This window comes from Ranitomeya variabilis, chromosome 4 (genome assembly GCF_051348905.1).
Source record: "Ranitomeya variabilis isolate aRanVar5 chromosome 4, aRanVar5.hap1, whole genome shotgun sequence".
NCBI classification, from domain to species: Eukaryota; Metazoa; Chordata; class Amphibia; order Anura; family Dendrobatidae; genus Ranitomeya; species Ranitomeya variabilis.
This window is the reverse complement of record NC_135235.1, coordinates 638836368-638859433: the sequence shown is the minus strand read 5'-3', so window position 1 is coordinate 638859433 and position 23066 is coordinate 638836368. Positions and strand designations below refer to the sequence as shown.

The 23066-nt window shown below is 52.9% G+C and overlaps 2 protein-coding genes across 3 annotated transcripts in view; both read left to right on the top strand.

Annotated features, from left to right (window-relative positions):
- LOC143767203 (uncharacterized) overlaps positions 1-23066 on the top strand; it is a 684359-nt gene that overhangs the window by 110081 nt on the left and 551212 nt on the right. The gene's annotated exons all lie outside the window — the stretch shown is intronic.
- LOC143767034 (uncharacterized) overlaps positions 17836-23066 on the top strand; it is a 110195-nt gene continuing 104964 nt past the window's right edge. The window contains 1 exon segment of the mRNA XM_077255054.1: positions 17836-17856. Within this exon segment, the coding sequence (XP_077111169.1) occupies positions 17836-17856 (21 nt within the window).

Sequence of the window (23066 nt, the reverse complement as noted above, 5' to 3'; positions counted from 1 at the left end):
AGAAAGCTAAATCCAAGTGAGATAAAGGACCAGGTCCCTTGGAGTGGTTTAATACCAGACTTAGTAAGCTAAAACACCAGGTCCTTCTGCCCCCTTAGATTTAGCTTGCTGTATATAACAAATTCTAGTGGGCAACACAGTCCAACAGTGATTCACCAATCTGATGCACTGTAATGATTCCACTGGTTCACTGTCAGACTTCTGTACTGTAGTGCCCCTGTGTCACGCAGGGGGCAGTCCGGCAATCCAACCTACTACAATGTTTCCGCCAGGTTATGTGTATTGCCGGTCACTGTGCTCCTTGAGTTCACCTCAAGCGACAGTTGACAGTGTGTGTACGGTGGACTCGGGGAGGGGTCACGTTTTATGATGTCACTGTGGCTTTTATTTTCACCACTCTGCATTATAAACTTCTGTGAAGCACTTGGGCATTCAAAGTTCTCACAGCACATCTAGATAAGTTCCTTGGTGGGTCTAGTTTCCAAAATGGGGTCACTTGTGGGGGGTTTCTACTGTTTAGGTACATCGGGGCTCTGCAAACGCAACATAACGCCCGCAGACCATCCCATCAGTCTGCATTACTTCCCTTCCAAGCCCCGATGTGGCTCGGTCATTAAGTACCAAATTGGCTCTGTCACTAAGGGGTTGAAAGAACATAGTATAAAATAAAATAAAAAAGCCATTCTATCAAAGTCTGCATTCCAAAACGGCGCTCCTTCCCTTCCGAGCTCTGCCATGCGCCCAAACAGTGGTTTACCCCCACATATGGGGTATCAGCCTACTCAGCATAAATTGCTAAATAAATTTTGGGGTCCAATTTTTCCTGTTACCCTTGTGAAAGTAAAAATTTGGGGGTGAAAAATCATTTTTGTGGAAAAAATGATTTTTTTTTTATTTTCACGGCTCTACATTATATACTTCTGTGAAGCAGTTGGGGGTTCATAGTGCTCACCACACATGTAGATAAGCTCTTTGGGTCTAGTTTCCAAAATGGGTTCACTTGTGGGGGGTTTCTACTGTTTAGGTACATCAGGAGCTCTGCAAATGCAACATGACGCCCGCAGACCATCCCATCAAAGTCTGCATTCCTTCCCTTCCAAGCCCCGATGTGGCTCGGTCATTAAGTACCAAATTGGCTCTGTCACTAAGGGGTTAAAAGAACATAGTATAAAATAAAATAAAAAAGAACAATGTAGATACAGTAGTCGGATGTCCTAGTGGAGGAGGTGGTGTAGGTGGACTAGCAGTAGGTGGACATTGCAGTGTAGGTGGAAGAGGCAGGCCTGATGGTATCCAACATTATTTTTGTGTATTTAATTTCTCTTCCTTTTTGTTAAGGCCCTAAAATAAAACAAATGGCAAATAAAATATAACAATGTCTGGGTGCAGATGGTACATTTGTCTGGTCAGCCAAAGGTACAGACAAATCCTGTGGACTCCACTCCTGGTTTCTTTTAATGAATGCGAGAGTGCCCACGTTGGCTTTGGACAGATGGATGCGCCTATGTGTGATTATATCCCCTGCTGTGATAAACACACGTTCCAACATTACACTTGCCCAGGGCATGCCAGCACTTCCAAGTCAAAAAGTACAAGCCTTGGCCATGTGTCGTTTGGAAACCAAGAAGTTAAATGGGCAGACCCATCACTTAGTACATGCAGACGTGTGGACATGGACATGTACTCTTCCACCATGTTGTTATAATGCTGGCACCTGGTTGTATAGACCGTATCAGATGGTGGTGCTGGATGCTGTGGCATGCTGATGAATTTTTTTTCACATTTTAGCCATGCTAACCCTCCCTTCCGAGGTGGTGCTCTAGCTGTGTTGGCGATTTCCTCCTCCTCCTCTGCCTCGTGTTTCTTCTGTCAGGTGGGAATGCTTTCAGTAGTGCCCTACCAGCATGTGCTTGTATTCACACATTTTGCCATCCCACTCCAGTGACGGAAGTAATAATGGTACTTTGACTTTGCAGCAGGGTGGCCACCCAGTAATCAGTAGGGGTATGATCTGGGCAACTCTGCGGTCGTTGCGTAGGCACAGCAGACTGTATTGGCTCATCCCACGCTCTCTCTGTTGGAGTCCCTCAAGGCTCTGTCCTGGGGCCCCTACTTTTTTCCATCTATACCCTTGGCCTAGGACAACTCAAAGTCCCATGGCTTCCAGTATCACCTGTATGCTGATGACACTCAGATCTACCTCTTTCGCCCAGATGTCACCTCTCTGCTGTCCAAAATCCTAAAGTGTCTATCAGCCATATCCTCCTTCTTCACCTCTCGCTTCCTAAAACTCAATGTAGACAATACCGAACTCATCATCTTCCCTCCATCTCGCGTATCCCCCCTACCTGATCTATCTATTATGGTAAGCGGCATCACGTTCTCTCCCACATCTGAAATCCACTGCCTCGTGGTAACTCTCGACTCTTCCCTGTCCATCAAACCGGACGTCCAAACTCTTGCCACCTCCTGTCGCCTCCAACTCATATTGCCAGAATCCGTCCCTTCCTCTGCCCTCAATCTACTAAAACGCTTGTGCATGCCCTCATCGTCTCTCACCTCGACTACTGCAACATCCTCCGCTGTGGCCTCCCCGCTAACTCTCTTGCATCACTCCAGTCTGTCCTCAACTCTGCTGCCCGGCTAATCCACCTCTCTCCTCCCCTCTGAAAATCCCTCCACTGGCTCCAAATTCGCCAACGAATCCAGTTCAAACTACTAACACTTGATCTACAAAGCCATCCACAACCTGTCCCCTCCCTATATCTCTGAACTAATCTCCCAATATCTTCCCTCACATAATCTTCAATCCTCCCAAGACCTCCTACTCTCCTCCACACTTATTCATTCCTCACACAACCGCCTCCAAGATTTCTCCCCAATATCCCCCATCCTCTGGAATTCCACGCCTCAACACGTCCGATTATCCACCACCCTCGGATCCTTCAGACGGAACCTGAAAACCCATCTCTTCAGGAAAGCCTACACAGCCTGCAATAACTATTCTGCCGCCTCCCCACCACCAGAGCTGCTGCACCCCCGAACTTCTGTCTCTTTCCCATTATCCCATAGAATGTAAATCCGCAAGGACAGGGTCCTCTCCCCTCTGTACCGGTCTGTCATTGTAAATTTGTTCACTGTAAATGATATCTATAACCCGGTATGTAACCCCTTTCTCACGTACAGCACCATGGAATTAATGATGCTATATAATAATAACTGATGCCAGGCTGCCCAGAGGCAAAGACAAACTGTCCTCTGTGGGAGGTGTATGGTCTATGTCCTCCCTGCCATGCTCCAGTGATGCCCGTGAGCTACTTTGAGTGCCACCCTGTTGTGTTCACGACATGAAGTTTTGTTCAACAGAGCGACTTGCCCGTGCGTGCTGCAGCTGAAACTCCAGTATTGCTTCTGCTCGCACAGCCTCTACAGCGTATTCAAGTTTTGAGTTCCACCTTGTTGATATGTCACATATGAGGCGCCGAGCGAAAAGGTAGAAGTGACGCTGCAGCGCAGACTGTCGTGCAGCTGCAGAGTGTGAACGCCTTAATCGTGCACAGACGACCTCTCACATATGGGTAATTTTTAAGAAAGATTTGCACTACTAAACTTAACACGTGCCAGGCAAGGGATGTGGTCAAACCAGCTAGGCCTAGAGCTGCTACCAGATTTTGCCCGTTATCGCACACCACCAGGCCTGGATTTAGGTCCAGCGGCCCCAACCACTCATCATCACCACAGCTCTTGCGCAGTATGGAACTTGTCCCCCAAAATGATGAGTCTTTTCCCCCTGTGTTGAAGTTGCTGGTGCAAGTCTTACTGCTAGGTGATGGAGTAAGCGGAGTAGGATGCCACATGAGCAATGTCCAAAAACAGATGTAGGACATGTGCTAGAACACCTTCCTTTTCTGTCCCAGCTGCCACATTTACCCAGTGTGCAGATAGGGAGATGTAACGTCCCTGCCCTTGCTTGCTGGTCTACTTATCGGTAGTTATCTGGACCTTGCCACTGATGGCGTTGCACAGTGCACACCTGATTTTGGTTGCAACATGTGGGTGCTGGGCAGGGATGGCCAACTTGAAACATTATTGGTGGATGGGAACCACATACTTCGCAACAGCCACCACCATCATTTTCTTTAAATGGTTTTTCTCCATCAGCTGGAATGGCAGCGTTTCAAAGGCCAGGAATTGGTAAATGCTGTTATTCAGGACCAGGATCTGTGGGCGGGTAGTGGGGTATTTCCTCTTTCTCTATGGCGTTTGGGTGATGGAGAGATGAACACTTCCATGGGACAGGGTGGAGATGCTTGGTGACGGTGCTGTCACATCCTGTCTTTGCGGGTAGGCTGTTGTTCGTGAGCTGGATGAAGAGGTCAAGACCACAGGAGGGAGCAGGAGGAAAGATCACATCTGTCATGTTTTTTAAGGTGTCTACTCTACTGCAGCTCGTACTTAGAACTCAGATGCAGGTGTGTTGTGAACTCCGTTTTCAGGCTCCCTCTTGTGGTCACAGATGGTATTGTGTGACTTTGGTTTTTTGGCTCCCCCTGGTGGTTTGGTTTATTATCCTGCGGGTCTGGCTGGATCAGCTGCCTTGTTATTCACCAGGGAGGCTCCTATTTAGCTCTGCTTCACTTCCACTTGTTGCCGGCTGTCAATGTATTCAGTGCTATTCTGATTACTCCTGATTATCTCGTTTTCTGCCTCTTCAGGATAAGCTAAGTTCTGTTTGAATATTTTTTGCTCATCTGCCTGCAATATGATTTCTGTGTATGATGAGTCTAGTCCAGCTTGCTAATATGTGATTTCTTTTTGCTGGTAAGCTCTGGGGTACGGAGTTGCTTCCCCCGCACCGTTAGTTGGTGCGGGGGCTCGAGCAATCTCTGCGTGGATATTTTGAATAGGGTTTTTTATTGACCGCACAGTTCCCTTCCTATTTTCTGCTATCTAGTATTAGCGGGCCTCATTTGCTAAATCTGATTTCATCTCTGCGTTTGTGCTTTCCCCTTAACTCACCGTTAATATTTATGGGGGGCTATTCTATATCTTTGGGGTCATTCCACTGAGGCAAGAGAGGACTTTCTTTCCCTCCAGGAATAGTCAGTTTCTCAGGCCGTGAAGAGACGTCTAGGATTTTTAGGTAACGTTCCACGGCTGCCTATAGTGGTTTGCGGATAGGATCAGGTTGCGGTCAATCTAGTTACCACTTCCCCAGAGCTAGTAGTCTGTTCAGTTACTTAGCTAGTCCGACTTGCGATCCTTGCCACTAGGATCATAACACAGGTGGTGCTCAGGTTAAGAAAATGTAAAAAAAAATAAATAAAAAATCAGAAGAGACTGCTTCATGACTTTGGGCTGATACTCCTTGGCCGATTTGCAAGGGGGTGAGGTGGTAGAAAGATGCCCACGGTCCTCAGGTGAAAACTCTGCGCTTTCAGCAGAAGGAACTGGAGGCGCTCTCAGCCATCCAACCTAACACCGTCTGCACATGTTCTTGCCTCACTATCCATCCAGCAGTGCTCGTGCCTAGGATATGGTGCACAACATCCCGTAGACTGCATGTACCAGAGGAACATGTTTCATGTAGACACGTAACGGGCACAGATCAACTATGTCATCTCCTTGAAGCAGGTACACCTCCACCACGACCTTCATTTGATGCTCTCCTTATGTCACTCCCCCAACAATAATTCCCAGTAGAGAAGAGGCTGAATTAAGGCACACTGAACCATGCTTCATTACTGGCAGCGGGCATCAGGTTGTTACGGCATGCTGCACAAGGGTGGTAAATAAACAGTATACGTTAATTGTCTACATTTTTCTTTTTTTAAAAAAAAAAAAAATAAAAAAAATAAGTGAAATATTAAAATTTGAGAATCATCAGTGGTTGATACCCTTTTAAAGGAGAAGTGCAACAATGATTGCAGCTGGCATCTTGGGCGTCTCCTCCGGTCTTTATCAGGCTCGGTATAGGAGGATGCTTACAGCAGTGGATACAGAAAGCGCTCCCACTCTCATCCAGGAGAACGGGATGATTTCTTCTCACTTCTCATTGGTGTACTAGCCCAGTTTTTATTCATCTTACAGGACCATTTCCAGTTTTCCATATTACAGAATTGTATCTTTATAAATGTCACACTGATGGGCCGCATGGTAGCCAATGTTTTCTGCGCACACCCATCTGATCTCAGTCACATTGCAGCTGAATACAGACCAGCCCGGCCTGATGGAAGATCATTGCTCCGAGTGCAGGCTGACATTTACAGGATTGCACTCATCTGATTTTTATGCTAACAAAAGCGAGATAAAATGTGAAGAGTCACATATTATTCAGAAATGGCCGCAAATAAGACAAGTGAAGCAGAACTATCAGTATGGGAGGGGGAAACAGTTGTGTCCATAAATATTGCAGCAGTTCATAGATAAGGAGCGTGAGGTTTTATTGTCCTGTGATTTAGGTCTGATCCAGGGTTGTGAAGTCTCCAGGTCTGAGGGAACATTCCTTAATTGATGGAGCAAGACAAATACATGCGACACATTCATTCCAGCTCTGTCACAGGTCGTCAGAATTTTGTAAACCATTAGTACAAAAAAAAATAAAAATTTAATATTGCCTAACATTACAGAGATACATTTTTCCTCTGGAAAATATGTCATAGCCTGTCCCATCAGTGGTGGCAGCAGCAGTCAAACACTCAGCTAAAACCGGCTTATGTCTTTTTAAGAAAAAACAATTATGGATTTAAAAAAAAACAACATACAGCTAGTCCGGCTGTATGGGCTACATGGAAGTGCGGGTCCGGTCTACTGGTGAGGACGTCCCTACAGATAGTTTCCCCAATAACCTGCAATGTGTAAACTCAGCCTGATACAGATCCAACTGCGTTACTCTCCACTGATGTCACCCGCGCTTAAGAATTATAGAAATGAAAACTCAACTCATAGCTGCCAAACAATTTTATTACAAGTCAAATAGTTAGAAATAAAAAAGAGAAATATATAAATATATGCATACATACAAATGAATAATAAAGAGTTTTAGAAATCAAAACAATGAATTAAACATTAAAGACAGATCAATAACAAAAAAGCAAAACAAATTTGGTACCAAAGTCCCCTGTGCTTTAGCTGCAAAAATTGTATTATGGTGCTTAAAGGGAACCTGTCACCCCAAAATCGAGGGCGAGCTAAGCCCACCAGCATCAGGGGCTTACCTGCAGCATTCTGTAGTGCTGTAGCCGGGCCTCTGTGACCTTTCCCGATGCCTGCGCACCGCGAAGACAAGAAGAGGATGTCATCCTATCAAATGGGAGGCTCAGGACCGGACCACAACGCCCGGGCGGGGGCGACAGAGGCCCGGGCGGGGGCGGGGCGACAGAGGCCCGGGCGGGGCGACAGAGGCCCGGGCGGGGGCGGGGCGACAGAGGCCCGGGCGGGGGCGGGGCGACAGAGGCGGGGGCGGGGCGACAGAGGCGGGGGCGGGGCGACAGAGGCGGGGGCGGGGCGACAGAGGCCCGGGCGGGGGCGGGGCGACAGAGGCGGGGGCGGGGCGACAGAGGCCCGGGCGGGGCGACAGAGGCCCGGGCGGGGCGACAGAGGCCCGGGCGGGGCGACAGAGGCCCGGGCGGGGCGACAGAGGCCCGGGCGGGGCGACAGAGGCCCGGGCGGGGCGACAGAGGCCCGGGCGGGGCGACAGAGGCCCGGGCGGGGCGACAGAGGCCCGGGCGGGGCGACAGAGGCCCGGGCGGGGCGACAGAGGCCCGGGCGGGGCGACAGAGGCCCGGGCGGGGGCGGGGCGACAGAGGCCCGGGCGGGGGCGGGGCGACAGAGGCCCGGGCGGGGGCGGGGCGACAGAGGCCCGGGCGGGGGCGGGGCGACAGAGGCCCGGGCGGGGGCGGGGCGACAGAGGCCCGGGCGGGGGCGGGGCGACAGAGGCCCGGGCGGGGGCGGGGCGACAGAGGCCCGGGCGGGGGCGGGGCGACAGAGGCCCGGGCGGGGGCGGGGCGACAGAGGCCCGGGCGGGGGCGGGGCGACAGAGGCCCGGGCGGGGGCGGGGCGACAGAGGCCCGGGCGGGGGCGGGGCGACAGAGGCCCGGGCGGGGGCGGGGCGACAGAGGCCCGGGCGGGGGCGGGGCGACAGAGGCCCGGGCGGGGGCGGGGCGACAGAGGCCCGGGCGGGGGCGGGGCGACAGAGGCCCGGGCGGGGGCGGGGCGACAGAGGCCCGGGCGGGGGCGGGGCGACAGAGGCCCGGGCGGGGGCGGGGCGACAGAGGCCCGGGCGGGGCGACAGAGGCCCGGGCGGGGCGACAGAGGCCCGGGCGGGGCGACAGAGGCCCGGGCGGGGCGACAGAGGCCCGGGCGGGGCGACAGAGGCCCGGGCGGGGCGACAGAGGCCCGGGCGGGGCGACAGAGGCCCGGGCGGGGCGACAGAGGCCCGGGCGGGGGCGGGGCGACAGAGGCCCGGGCGGGGGCGGGGCGACAGAGGCCCGGGCGGGGGCGGGGCGACAGAGGCCCGGGCGGGGGCGGGGCGACAGAGGCCCGGGCGGGGCGACAGAGGCCCGGGCGGGGCGACAGAGGCCCGGGCGGGGCGACAGAGGCCCGGGCGGGGCGACAGAGGCCCGGGCGGGGCGACAGAGGCCCGGGCGGGGCGACAGAGGCCCGGGCGGGGCGACAGAGGCCCGGGCGGGGCGACAGAGGCCCGGGCGGGGCGACAGAGGCCCGGGCGGGGCGACAGAGGCCCGGGCGGGGGCGGGGCGACAGAGGCCCGGGCGGGGGCGGGGCGACAGAGGCCCGGGCGGGGGCGGGGCGACAGAGGCCCGGGCGGGGGCGGGGCGACAGAGGCGGGGCGACAGAGGCGGGGGCGGGGCGACAGAGGCGGGGGCGGGGCGACAGAGGCGGGGCGACAGAGGCGGGGGCGGGGCGACAGAGGCGGGGCGACAGAGGCGGGGGCGGGGCGACAGAGGCCCGGGGGCGGGGCGACAGAGGCGGGGGCGGGGCGACAGAGGCCCGGGGGCGGGGCGACAGAGGCCCGGGGGCGGGGCGACAGAGGCCCGGGGGCGGGGCGACAGAGGCCCGGGGGCGGGGCGACAGAGGCCCGGGGGCGGGGCGACAGAGGCCCGGGGGCGGGGCGACAGAGGCCCGGGGGCGGGGCGACAGAGGCCCGGGGGCGGGGCGACAGAGGCCCGGGGGCGGGGCGACAGAGGCCCGGGGGCGGGGCGACAGAGGCCCGGGGGCGGGGCGACAGAGGCCCGGGGGCGGGGCGACAGAGGCCCGGGGGCGGGGCGACAGAGGCCCGGGGGCGGGGCGACAGAGGCCCGGGGGCGGGGCGACAGAGGCCCGGGGGCGGGGCGACAGAGGCCCGGGGGCGGGGCGACAGAGGCCCGGGGGCGGGGCGACAGAGGCCCGGGGGCGGGGCGACAGAGGCCCGGGGGCGGGGCGACAGAGGCCCGGGGGCGGGGCGACAGAGGCCCGGGGGCGGGGCGACAGAGGCCCGGGGGCGGGGCGACAGAGGCCCGAACGTTATGTGCCCCCAATAATATTAATGAGAAAACGTTTTATGCTTAAAAAAAAAAAAAAAAAAAAAAAAAAAAAAAGAAACCAGGACCGACCCCTCACCATCAGCAGAGATTCTCATGTTAAGTAATATCAATCCCTCAGATCTCCAACATCATCCATTCCCTCCCCTGTTCACCCCCACACGCGTAGCACTATACTTCCCTACACCCCTCCAGTCCCACGCAAGCATCACCCCCTTCCCCAGGCAGACCCCGAGGCACGCAGTCTCACGCAAGCATCACCCCCTTCCCCAGGCAGACCCCGAGGCACGCAGTCTCACGCAAGCATCACCCCCTTCCCCAGGCAGACCCCGAGGCACGCAGTCTCACGCAAGCATCACCCCCTTCCCCAGGCAGACCACCAGAACGCAGTCCCATGCAAGCAACATCTCCCCTGGCAGACCCCCCTTCCAGCATGCACATGCAGCCCCATGCAAGCAACATCACCCCTTTCTCCCCAGGCAGACCCCCCCTGTTTAGCATGCACATGCAGCCCCATGCAAGCATCACCCCTTTCTCCGCAGGCAGACCCCCGTCCAGCATGCACATGCAGCCCCATGCAAGCAACATCACCCCTTTCTCCACAGGCAGACCCCGTCCAGCATGCACATGCAGCCCCATGCAAGCAACATCACCCCTTTCTCCACAGGCAGACCCCCGTCCAGCATGCACATGCAGCCCCATGCAAGCAACATCACCCCTTTCTCCGCAGGCAGACCCCCGTCCAGCATGCACATGCAGCCCCATGCAAGCAACATCACCCCTTTCTCCCCAGGCAGACCCCCGTCCAGCATGCACATGCAGCCCCATGCAAGCATCACCCCTTTCTCCCCAGGCAGACCCCATCCAGCATGCACATGCAGCCCCATGCAAGCATCACCCCTTTCTCCCCAGGCAGACCCTGTCCAGCATGCACATGCAGCCCCATGCAAGCAACATCACCCCTTTCTCAGCAGGCAGACCCCGTCAAGCATGCACATGCAGCCCCATGCAAGCATCACCCCTTTCTCCCCAGGCAGACCCCGTCCAGCATGCACATGCAGCCCCATGCAAGCAACATCACCCCTTTCTCAGCAGGCAGACCCCGTCCAGCATGCACATGCAGCCCCATGCAAGCATCACCCCTTTCTTCCCAGGCAGACCCCGTCCAGCATGCACATGCAGCCTCGTGCAAGCAACATCACCCCTTTCTCCCCAGGCAGACCCCCCCTGTCCAGCATGCACATGCAGCCCCATGCAAGCATCACCCCTTTCTCCCCAGGCAGACCCCGTCCAGCATGCACATGCAGCCCCATGCAAGCATCACCCCTTTCTTCCCAGGCAGACCCCGTCCAGCATGCACATGCAGCCTCGTGCAAGCAACATCACCCCTTTCTCCCCAGGCAGACCCCCCCTGTCCAGCATGCACATGCAGCCCCATGCAAGCATCACCCCTTTCTCCTCGGGCAGACTCCAACTTACCTGATCTGTGACTATGGAAAATGACCCCAAAACACTCCAAATCCTGCACGAAATCAGGCCATGGTATCCTCAGCTTCCTCGTGTCTGCTCTATGGAGGAAGTAGAGGCGCCGCCCCTTCCGGTCACATGGCATGACGTCAGCAAAGGTCCTTTAGCCGACTTGGATTTAGCCGCCCTCTACTGTATATATCTCGTGTGCGGCTCTGCAGGTGGAGGTAGGTGCTGGAGATTCCCCATTACTGGGCGCAGGGGACATTAACCCCCTCAGTGCTGAGCCTGTGATAAATCTCTGTATGTGACTATAATGGGACTGTGTGTTATACCGGGGGCAGGACGGGGCCATGACTGGATGGTTGCGTCTAGTTCGGAGTTGATATTTTGTGGTCCTCATTCCCGCCACTCCACTGTACACGGATCTCTGGTGAGGTGACTAGATCGGAGAGGATTTTTTGATGATCTCTCTGCAGCTTCCTCCATTCTAGACAGTTCAGTTTCTGCATTGATGTTCCTCAAAAAATCAGCTCCAATGTTCAGAATGGAGCGGATTCCAGGAGCCTCATAGACTGCAGTGTAGTGGAATTGGAATGTGTACTCACACATTGTGTATATATATATATATATCAGCTTTATAATTGTAACAATTTAATGGTTTTATTTTTTAGATACTTGCTCAAACTGTTATATTTATTATGTATTTCCAAAGGGCAATTTTTTTTCATGATTAATCAAACTTACATTTTATTATCGCTTTTTGTAACATTAATAATTACACATAGTGCTGACTGTTACTTTTTGCCTGAATTTTACTTTTGCTGTATTACCAGTCCTGGCCGCAGCTCCGACATTGGAGGAGTGGGCGAAGCCTTACGGGGAAAAACGTAACAGAGCATCAACAGAGTCCTCATAATTTACAACATTAGATCGGAGTGGATATTTTGAGGACCTCATTTTAGCAACTCCATTCTAGCTGATTCATTAGTGAACCGTCTAGATCGGAGTGGATTTTTGGACGATCTCCCTGTAGCCTCCAATCTGTAGTTTGGTGCTGAGGTGAATGGAATCGAGTTTTTCAAAGAGTGAGCGGAGCTTCGCAGGGAGAAACATAACAGAGCGAAGCAACAGAGTCCTTGTAATTTACAATATTGGATCGTAGTGGATTTTTTGAGGACCTCCTTTTAGCAACTCCATTCTAGCTGATTTACTAATTATTTATTACTAGATGGTGGCCCGATTCTAACGCTCCGCCCCCTTCTGTAGACGCAATGATGCCGGTTGTGTTCTTTGAACACATCCGGCATCATCGCACCCCACACATAGGGCCCTGTAAACGAACATGCTGCAATCTAAAAAAGATGCGCCACATGTCCGGAATTGCAGGGCCGCCGGATGCGTGTTACCACATATAGTGGAGACGGGATTTCATAAAATCCCCTCCACTATGCTGTAACATCTGGACGCTGCGTGTTTGACGCTGCGGCTCTGCACAGTGTCAAACACGCAGCATTTCCTGAACGTGGAAACATACCCTTATGTGACACAAAATAGTTAATAAATAACATTACCCATATGTCTACTTTACATCAGCACAATTTTGAAAACAACATTTTTTTTTGCTAAGAAGTTATAAGGGTTAAAATTTGACCAGCGATTTCTCATTTTACAACACCATTTTTTTAGGGACCACCTCACATTTGAAGTCAGTTTGAGGGGTCTATATGGCTGAAAATACCCAAAAGTGACACCATTCTAAAAACTACACCCTTCAAGTTGCTCAAAACCACATTCAAAAAGTTTATTAACCCTTCAGGTGCTTCACAGCAGCAGAAGCAACATGGAAGGAAAAAATTAACATTTAACTTTTTAGTCACAAAAATGATCTTTTAGCAACAATTTTTTTTATTTTCCCAAGGGTAAAAAGAGAAACTGAACCCCAAAAGTTATTGTACAATTTGTCCTGAGTACACAGATACGCCATATGTGAGGGAGAACCACTGTTTGGGCGCACGACAGCGCTCGGAAGGGAAGGAGCGCCATTTGACTTTTTCAATGAAAAATTGGCTCCACTCTTTAGAGGACACCATGTCGCGTTTGGTGAACCTCTGTGTGCCTAAACATTGGAGCTCCCCCACAAGTGACCCCAGTTTGGAAACTAGACCCCCCAAGGAACTTATCTAGATGCATAGTGAGCACTTTAAACCCCCAGGTGCATCACAAATTGATCCGTAATAATGAAAAAGTACTTTTTTTCCCACAAAAAAATTCTTATAGCCTCAATTTGTTCATTTCCACATGGGCAACAGGATAAAATGGATCCTAAAATTTATTGGGCAATTTCTCCTGAGTACACTGATACATCACATGTGGGGGTAAACCACTGTTTGGGCACACGACAGGGCTCGGAAGGGGAGGCGTGCCATTTGACTTTTTGAATGAAAAATTAGCTCCAATCGTTAGCGGACACCATGTTGCGTTTGGAGAGCCCCTGTGTGCCTAAACATTGGAGCTCCCGCACATGTGACCCCATTTTGGAAACTAGACCTCCCATGGAACTAATCTACATGTGCGATGACCTCTTTAAACCCCCAAGTGCTTCACAGAAGTTTATAATACAGAGCCGTAAAAATAAAAAATCATTTTTCTTTCCTCAAAAATTATATTTTAGCCCACAATTTTTTATTTTCACAAGAGTAACAGGAGAAATTGGACCCCAAACGTTGTTGTCCAGTTTGTCCTGAGTACGCTGATACCCCATATGTGGGGAGGAACCATTGTTTGGGCACACGTCGGGGCTCAGAAGGGAAGTAGTGATGTTTTGGAATGCAGACTTTGATGGAATGGTCTGCGGGCGTCATGTTACGTTTGCAAAGCCTCTGATGTGCCTAAACATTAGAAACCCCCCACAAGTGACCCCATTTTGGAAACTAGACCGCCCAAGGAACTTATCTAGATGTGTGGTGAGCACTTTGAACCCCCAAGTGCTTCACTGAAGTTTATAACACAGAGCCGTGAAAATAAAAAAATCATTTTTCTTTCCTCAAAAATTATGTTTTAGCAAGCAATTTTTTATTTTCACAAGGGTAACAGGAGAAATTGGACCCCAATAGTTGTTGCCCAGTTTGTCCTGAGCATGCTGATGCGCCATATGTGGGGGTAAACCACTGTTTGGGCACATGTCGGGGCTCGGAAGGGAAGTAGTGACGTTTTGAAATGCAGACTTTGATAGAATGGTCTGCGGGCGTCATGTTGCGTTTGCAGAGCCCCTGATAGCAAGCAATTTTTTATTTTCGCAAGGGTAACAGGAGAAATTTGACGCCAATAGTTGTTGCCTGGTTTGTCCGGAGTATGCTGGTACCCTATATGTGGGGGTAAACCACTGTTTGGGCGCACGTTGGGGCTCGGAAAGGAAGGAGCACCATTTGACTTTTTGAACGCAAGATTGGCTGGAATCAATGGTGTCGCCATGTTGCGTTTGGAGACCCCTGATGTGCCTAAACAGTGGAAACCCCTCAATTCTAACTCCAACACTAACCCCAACACACCCCTAACCCTAATCCCTAACCCCAACACACCCCTAACCCCAACACACCCCTAACACTACGGTAATCCCAACCCTAACCCTAATTCCAACCCTAACCACAACCCTAACTCCAACACACTCCTAACCCTAACTACAAGCTAATCTTAACCCTATTTCCAACCCTAGCCCTAATTCCAACCCTAACTATGTGCCCACGTTGCGGATTCGTGTGAGGTTTTTCCGCACCATTTTTTAAAAATCCGTAGGTAAAAGGCACTGCGCTTTACCTGCGGATTTCCAGTGTTCTTTGTGCGGATTTCACCTGCGGATTCCTATTGAGGAACAGGTGTAAAACGCTGCGGAATCCGCACAAAGAATTGACATGCTGCGGAAAATACAACGCAGCGTTTCTGCATGGTATTTTCCGCACCATGGGCACAGCGGATTCGGTTTTCCATAGGTTTACATAGTATTGTAAACCTGATGGAAAACTGCTACGAATCCGCAGCGGCCAATCCGCTGCGGATCCGCAGCCAAATCCGCACCGTGTGCACATAGCCTGATTCTAACCCTAACCCTAGTTCTAACCCTAACCCTAGTTCTCACTCTAACCCTAGTTCTAACCCTAGTGGAAAAATAAAAGTAAATATATTTTCTGTATTTTATTATTGTCCCTACCTATGGGGGTGATAAAGGGGGGCGTTCATTTACTATTATTTTTATTTTGATCACTGTGATAGGTTTTATCACAGTGATCAATATGTATCTGGAACGAATCTGCAGGCCGGCAGATTCGGTGGACGCACTGCGAATGCGCCCGCCATTTTGGAAGATGGCGGCGCCCATGAAGAAGACGGATGGACACCGGGAGGCTCGGTAAGCACGGGGGGTGGGATCAGAGCACGGGGGGAGCGGACAGAGGGGAGCGGAGCACAGGACGGAGGACTGGGGAGGAGATCAGTGGCGGTGGGCAGATCAGGGTTTCCAGCCATGGCTGATGATATTGCAGCATCGGCCATGGCTGGATTGTAATATTTCACCACTTTTCATAGGTGAAATATTACAAATCGCTCTGATTGTTTCACTTTCAGCAGCCTATCAGAGTGATCGTAGCCATGGGGGGGGGGGGGAAGTAAAGCCACCCCCCCTGGGCTGAAGTACCACTCCCCCTGTCCCTGCAGATCGGGTGAAATTGGAGTTAACCCTTTCACCCGATCTGCATGGACGCGATCCCTCCATGACGCATACGCTGCGTCACAGTTCGGATTGGCACCGACTTTCATGATGCAGCGTATGCGTCATAGGTCGGGAAGGGGTTAATAAATAGAAAAATTTTTAGGGACCATCTCACATTTAAAGTCACTTTGAGGGGTGTACATGACAGAAAATACCCAAACTTAACATCATTCTAAAAACTACACCCCTCAAGTTGCTCAAAACTACATTCAACCTTAACCTTTTACGTGCTTCACAGGAACTGAAACAATGTGGAAGGAAAAAATGAACATTTAACTTTTTTTGCAAACATTTTACTTCAGAACCAATTTTTTTTATTTTGACAAGTGTAAAAAGAGAAAATAAAACACAACAATTGTTGTGCAATTTCTCCTAAATACGCCGATACCCCATATGTGGGGGTAAACCACTGTTTTGGCGCACGGCAGGGCTTGGAAGAGAAGGAGCACCGTTTGACTTTTTCAATGTAGAATTGGCTGGAATTGAGATCGGACGCCATGTCGCGTTTGGAGAGCCCCTGGTGTGCCTAAACAGTGGTAACACCCACAAGTGACACCATTTTGGAAACTAGACCCCTTATGGAACTTATCTTGATGTGTGATGAGCACTTTGAGCCCCCAAGTGCTTCACAGAAGTTTATGACGTAGAGGCGTGAAAATAAATAATCATATTTTTTACACAAAAATGATCTTTTCGCCCCCAAATTCTTATTTTCACAAGGGTAACAGGAGAAATTAGACCACGAAAGTTGTTGTGCAATTTCTCCTGAGTACGTCGATACCCTATATGTGGGGGTAAACCGCTCTTTGGGCGCACGGCAGAGCTTGGAAGAGAAGGAGCGCCGTTTGACTTTTTCAATGCAGAATTGCAGAGCTCATAATGTACCTAAACAGTAGAAACCCCCCACAAGTGACCCCATTTTGGAAACTAGACCCCCCAAAGAGCTTATCTAGATGTGTGGAGAGCACTATGAAGCCCAAAGTGTTTCACTACAGTTTATAACGCAGAGCCGTGAAAATACAAAATAATTTTTTTCCCCCACAAAAATAATTTTAGTCCCCATTTTTTTATTTTCCCAAGGGTAACAGGAGAAATTAGACCCCCAAAGTGGTTGTGCAATTGTTCCTGAGTACACTTATGCCCTATGTTTGGGTGAACCACTGTTTGGGCGCACGTCGGGGCTCGGAAGAGAGGGAGCACCATTTGACTTTTTGAATGCAAGATTGGCTGGAATCAATGGTGGCGCCATGTCGCGCTTGGAGAGCCCCTGATGTGCCTAAACAGTGGAAACCCGTCAATTCTAACTCCAACACTAACCCCAACACAGCTTTAACCCTAATTCCAAACCTAACACACCCCTTAGCCTAACCCAACCATACCCTATTACCAACCATAACCCTAACCACAAGCCTAACCCTAACCCCAACACACCCCTAACCACAAGCCTAACCCTAACCTTAACCCTAATTCCAACCCTAACTCTAGTTCCAACCCTAACCCTAAGTGCCCACGTTGCGGATTCGTGTGCGGATTTTTCCGCACAGTTTTTGAAAAATCCGCAGGCAAAACGCACTGCATTTTACTTGCGGATTTACAATGTTTTCTGTGCTGATTTCACCCGCGGATTCCTATTGAGGAACAGGTGTAAAACGCTGCGGAATCCGCACAAAGAATTGACATGCTGCGGAAAATACAACGTAGTGTTTCCACGCGGTATGTTCCGCACCATGGGCACAGCGGATTTGGTTTTCCATAGGTTTACATGGTACTGTAAACGTGAAGGAAAACTGCTATGAATCCGCAGCGGCCAATCCGCACCGTGTGCACAGAGCCTAATTCTAACCCCAACCCTAATTCTAACCCTAATTGCAACCCTAACCCTAATTGCAACCCTAACCCTAGTGGAAAAATAAATTTTCTTTATTTTATTATTTTGCCTACCTATGGGGGTGATAAAGGGGGGGGGAGTTTTATTTACTATTTTTTTTTATTTTGATCACTGTGATAGATTGTATCGCAGTGATCAAAATGTACCTGGAATGAATCTGCCAGCCATTTTGTAAGATGGCCGGACACCTGGACTTGGTAAGTATGGGGGGTGGGATCGGAGGGCGCGTGGGGGGGGTGCTGGCAGAGAGAAGACTAATGGTGGCGTATCGCCGCTGTCAGTCGGTGGAGGGGGCAGATCGGGGTCTCAACCATGGCCGATATTGCAGCATGGGCCATGGCTGGATTGTAATATTTCACCAATTTTCAGTTAACCCTTTCACCCGATCTGCAGGAACGCGATCCTGCCATGACGCCACATAGGCATCACAGGTCGGATTGGTACAGGTCGGATTAACTCTCTATGTACCATTTTATTGTGTTCATTACTAAACATCGGGCTTGGTATTATCTATATATCTATCTATAGATTTATCTATGTGTGTGTAAACATTATTCTTCAATGGAGTATATAAAGGAAAAGGTAGAACGAGAAATGAGATCACAATTCTTTTTTTTTTTTGTTAAATAATCTTTATTTAGCTTACAAAAACGCACACAAAGCCGCATGAAAATCAGCATCAAATCTGCACGGATTTTTCTGCCAAGAGATGCAGAATCTGCACAGAAAATTCCACAGGCAGATCTGTAACGTGTGCACATACCCTAACGCACACTTTTCCCCCCCAAATTGGTGCGAAAACAGGGTGCATCTTATAATCTGAACCTTAAAAAAAAAAAAAACAAGTTACTGAGGGGGGTTGCGGTGGTGGAGCAGTGATGCATGCCCCCTCACACCAGCCCCCTGGATGCCCCTCTACATACCCCATGCCCCCCTCACACTATGCAACACAGCCCCCTGGATGCCAGCTACATACCCTCTCACACCAGCCCCCTGGATGCCTCATCTACATACCCCATACCCCCTCACACCAGTCCCTTGGATGCCCCTCTACATACCCCATGCCCCCTCACTCCAGCCCCCTCAATGCCCCTCTACATACCCTATGCCCCTCTACATACCCCATGCCCCTTCACACCATCCACACAACACCCTGGATGCCCCATGCCCTCTCAACAGCCACAAGGCCCCCTGGATGCCCCATCACCTACATACCCCATGCCCCCTCACACTATGCAACACAGCCCACTGGATGCCCCCCTCACACCATGCAATACAGCCCCCTGGATGTCCCATGCCCCCTCACAACAGTCACAAGACCCCCTGGATGCCCCCTCACCTACATACCCATGCCCCTTACACTATGAAACACAGCCTCCTGGATGCCCCATGCCCCCCTACATACCCCATGCCCCCCTCACACCAGCCCCCTGAATGCCCCTCTACATACCCCCTCACACCAGCCCCTCACACTATGCAACACAGCCCCCCCCCCGGATGCCCCCTCACAACAGCCACAAGGCCCCCTGGATGCCCCATGCCCCTCACCTACATACCCCATGCCCCCCCACACTATGCAACACAGCCCCCTGAATGCCCCATGCCCCCCCTCACACCAGCCCCGTGACACTATGAAACACAACCTCTGGATGCCCCATGCCCCCTCACCTACAAACCCCATGCCCCCTCAACAGCCACAAGGCCCCCTGGATGCCCCATGCCCCCTCACCTACATACCCCTCCTCACACAGCCCCCTGAATGCCCCATGCCCCCCTCACTCCAGCCCCCTGACACTATGAAACACAGCCCCTGGATGCCCCATGCCCCTCACCTACAAACCCCATGCCCCCTCAACAGCCACAAGGCCCCCTGGATGCCCCATGCCCCCTCACCTACATACCCCTCCTCACACAGCCCCCTGAATGCCCCATGCCCCCCTCACACCAGCCCCCTGACACTATGAAACACAGCCCCTGGATGCCCCATGCCCCCTCACCTACAAACCCCATGCCCCCTCAACAGCCACAAGGCCCCCTGGATGCCCCATGCCCCCTCACCTACATACCCCTCCTCACACAGCCCCCTGGATGCCCCTCTACATACCCCATGCCCCCTCACACCACCCACACAGCACTCTGGATGCCCCATGCCCCCTCTACATACCCCAATGCCCCCTCACACCAGCCCCTGGATGCCCCTCTACACACCCCATGCCCCCTCACAACAGCCCCCTGGATGCCCCTCTACATACCCCATGCCCCCTCACAACAGCCACAAGGCCCCCTGGATGCGCCATACCTACATACCCCATGCCCCCCCACACTATGCAACACAGCCCCCTGAATGCCCCATGCCCCCCCTCACACCAGCCTCCTGACACTATGAAACACAGCCCCTTGATGCCCCATGCCCCCTCAACAGCCACAAGGCCCCCTGGATGCTCCATGCCCCCTCACCTACATACCCCATGCCCCTCCTTACACAGCCCCCTGGATGCCCCTCTACTTACCCCATGCCCCCTCACACCACCCACACAGCACTCTGGATGCCCCATGCCCCCTCTACATACCCCAATGCCCCCTCACACCAGCCCCTGGATGCCCCTCTACACACCCCATGCCCCCTCACAACAGCCCCCTGGATGCCCCTCTACATACCCCATGCCCCCTCACAACAGCCACAAGGCCCCCTGGATGCGCCATACCTACATACCCCATGCCCCCCCACACTATGCAACACAGCCCCCTGAATGCCCCATGCCCCCCCTCACACCAGCCTCCTGACACTATGAAACACAGCCCCTTGATGCCCCATGCCCCCTCAACAGCCACAAGGCCCCCTGGATGCTCCATGCCCCCTCACCTACATACCCCATGCCCCTCCTTACACAGCCCCCTGGATGCCCCTCTACTTACCCCATGCCCCCTCACACCACCCACACAGCACTCTGGATGCCCCATGCCCCCTCTACATACCCCAATGCCCCCTCACACCAGCCCCTGGATGCCCCTCTACACACCCCATGCCCCCTCACAACAGCCCCCTGGATGCCCCTCTACATACCCCATGCCCCCTCACAACAGCCACAAGGCCCCCTGGATGCGCCATACCTACATACCCCATGCCCCCCCACACTATGCAACACAGCCCCCTGAATGCCCCATGCCCCCCCTCACACCAGCCTCCTGACTATGAAACACAGCCCCTTGATGCCCCATGCCCCCTCAACAGCCACAAGGCCCCCTGGATGCTCCATGCCCCCTGACCTACATACCCCATGCCCCTCCTCACACAGCCCCCTGGATGCCCCTCTACTTACCCCATGCCCCCTCACACCACCCACACAGCACTCTGGATGCCCCATGCCCCCTCTACATACCCCAATGCCCCCTCACACCAGCCCCCTGGATGCCCCTCTACACACCCCATGCCCCCTCACAACAGCCCCCTTGATGCCACTCTACATAACCCATGCCCCCTCACAACAGCCACAAGGCCCCCTGGATGTCCCATACCTACATGCCCCATGCCCCCCCTCACACCAGCCCCCTGATACTATGAAACACAGCCCCTGGATGCCCCATGCCCCCTCACCTACATACCCCATGCCCCTCCTCACACAGCCCCCTGGATGCCCCTCTACATACCCCATGCCCCCTCACACCACCCACACAGCACTCTGGATGCCCCATGCCCCCTCACACCAGCCCCTAGATGCCCCTCTACACTCCATGCCCCCTCACAACAGCCACAAGGCCCCCTGGATGCCCCATACCTACATACCCCATGCCCCCCCACACTATGCAACACAGCCCCCTGACAATATGAAACACAGCCCCTGGATGCCCCATGCCCCCTCAACAGCCACAAGGCCCCCTGGATGCCCCATGCCCCCTCACCTACATACCCCATGCCCCCTCACAACAGCCCCCTGGATGCCCCTCTACATACCCCATGCCCCCTCAACAACCACAAGGCCCCCTGAATGCCCCTATACATACCCCCTCACACCATCCACACAGCACCCTGGATGCCTGATGCCCCCCTCACACCAGCCCCCTGGATGCCCCCCGTCTCATCAGCCCCCTCACACTATGAAACAAAACCCCCTGGATGCCCCTCTACATACCCCATGCCTCCTCACAACAGACACAAGGCACCCTGGATGCCCCTCTACATACCCCATGCCCCTCTACATACCCCACGCCCCCTCACAACAGCCCCCTGGATGCGCCTCTACATACCCCACGCTCCCTCACAACAGCCACAAGGCCCCCTGGATGCCCCTCTACATACCCCATGCCTCCTCACAACAGACACAAGGCACCCTGGATGCCCCTCTACATACCCCATGCCTCCTCACAACAGACACAAGGCACCCTGGATGCCCCGCTACATACCCCATGCCTCCTCACGGCAGACACAAGGCACCCTGGATGCCCCTTTACATACCCCATGCCTCCTCACAACAGACAAGGCCCCCTGAATGCCCCTCTACATACTCCATGCCTCCTCAAAACAGACACAAGGCACCCTGGATGCTCCTCTACATACCCCATGCCTCCTCACAACAGACACAAGGCACCCTGAATGCCCCGCTACATACCCCATGCCTCCTCACGGCAGGCACAAGGCACCCTGGATGCCCCTCTACATACCCCATGCCTCCTCACAACAGACAAGGCCCCATGGATGCCCCTCTACATACTCCATGCCTCCTCACAACAGACACAAGGCACCCTGGATGCCCCTCTACATACCCCCCTCACACCAGCCCCCTGGATGCCCCTCTACATACCCCATGCCTCCTCACAACAGACACAAGGCACCCTGGATGCCCCGCTACATACCCCATGCCTCCTCACAACAGACAAGGCACCCTGGATGCCCCGCTACATACCCCATGCCTCCTCACAACAGACACAAGGCACCCTGGATGCCCCTCTACATACTCCATGCCTCCTCTCAACAGATACAAGGCACCCTGGATGCCCCGCGAAAAGTCCACTTCAACATATTTAGAAAACAATATACAAAAGGTTTATTAAATAATCAATCATATACAAATACAAATATGTAAAATACAAAACATGGGTGTATTGTCAATACCGCCATATAGCAGAAGACACATAGGAGGAAATGCGGCAATGACCAAGTCAGGGGGGGAGTTCACATATACACCTTTTGGGTGGCAGAGTCAGCTCAGAAAGTAAAGAGAACGTACGATCAAATACAATCACTACGTCTAACTCACATGGCAAAATAGCCCAAAGTACAGGATCATATCTTCATAAGTACATATAGTTGCTGCTTACCCATTATGGATCAGGTGTGTTCTCCCCACCTCACTCGGTCCCCCCGGACGCGCGTTTCGTGTGGCTTTTTCAACAGGGTGTATCCATAATG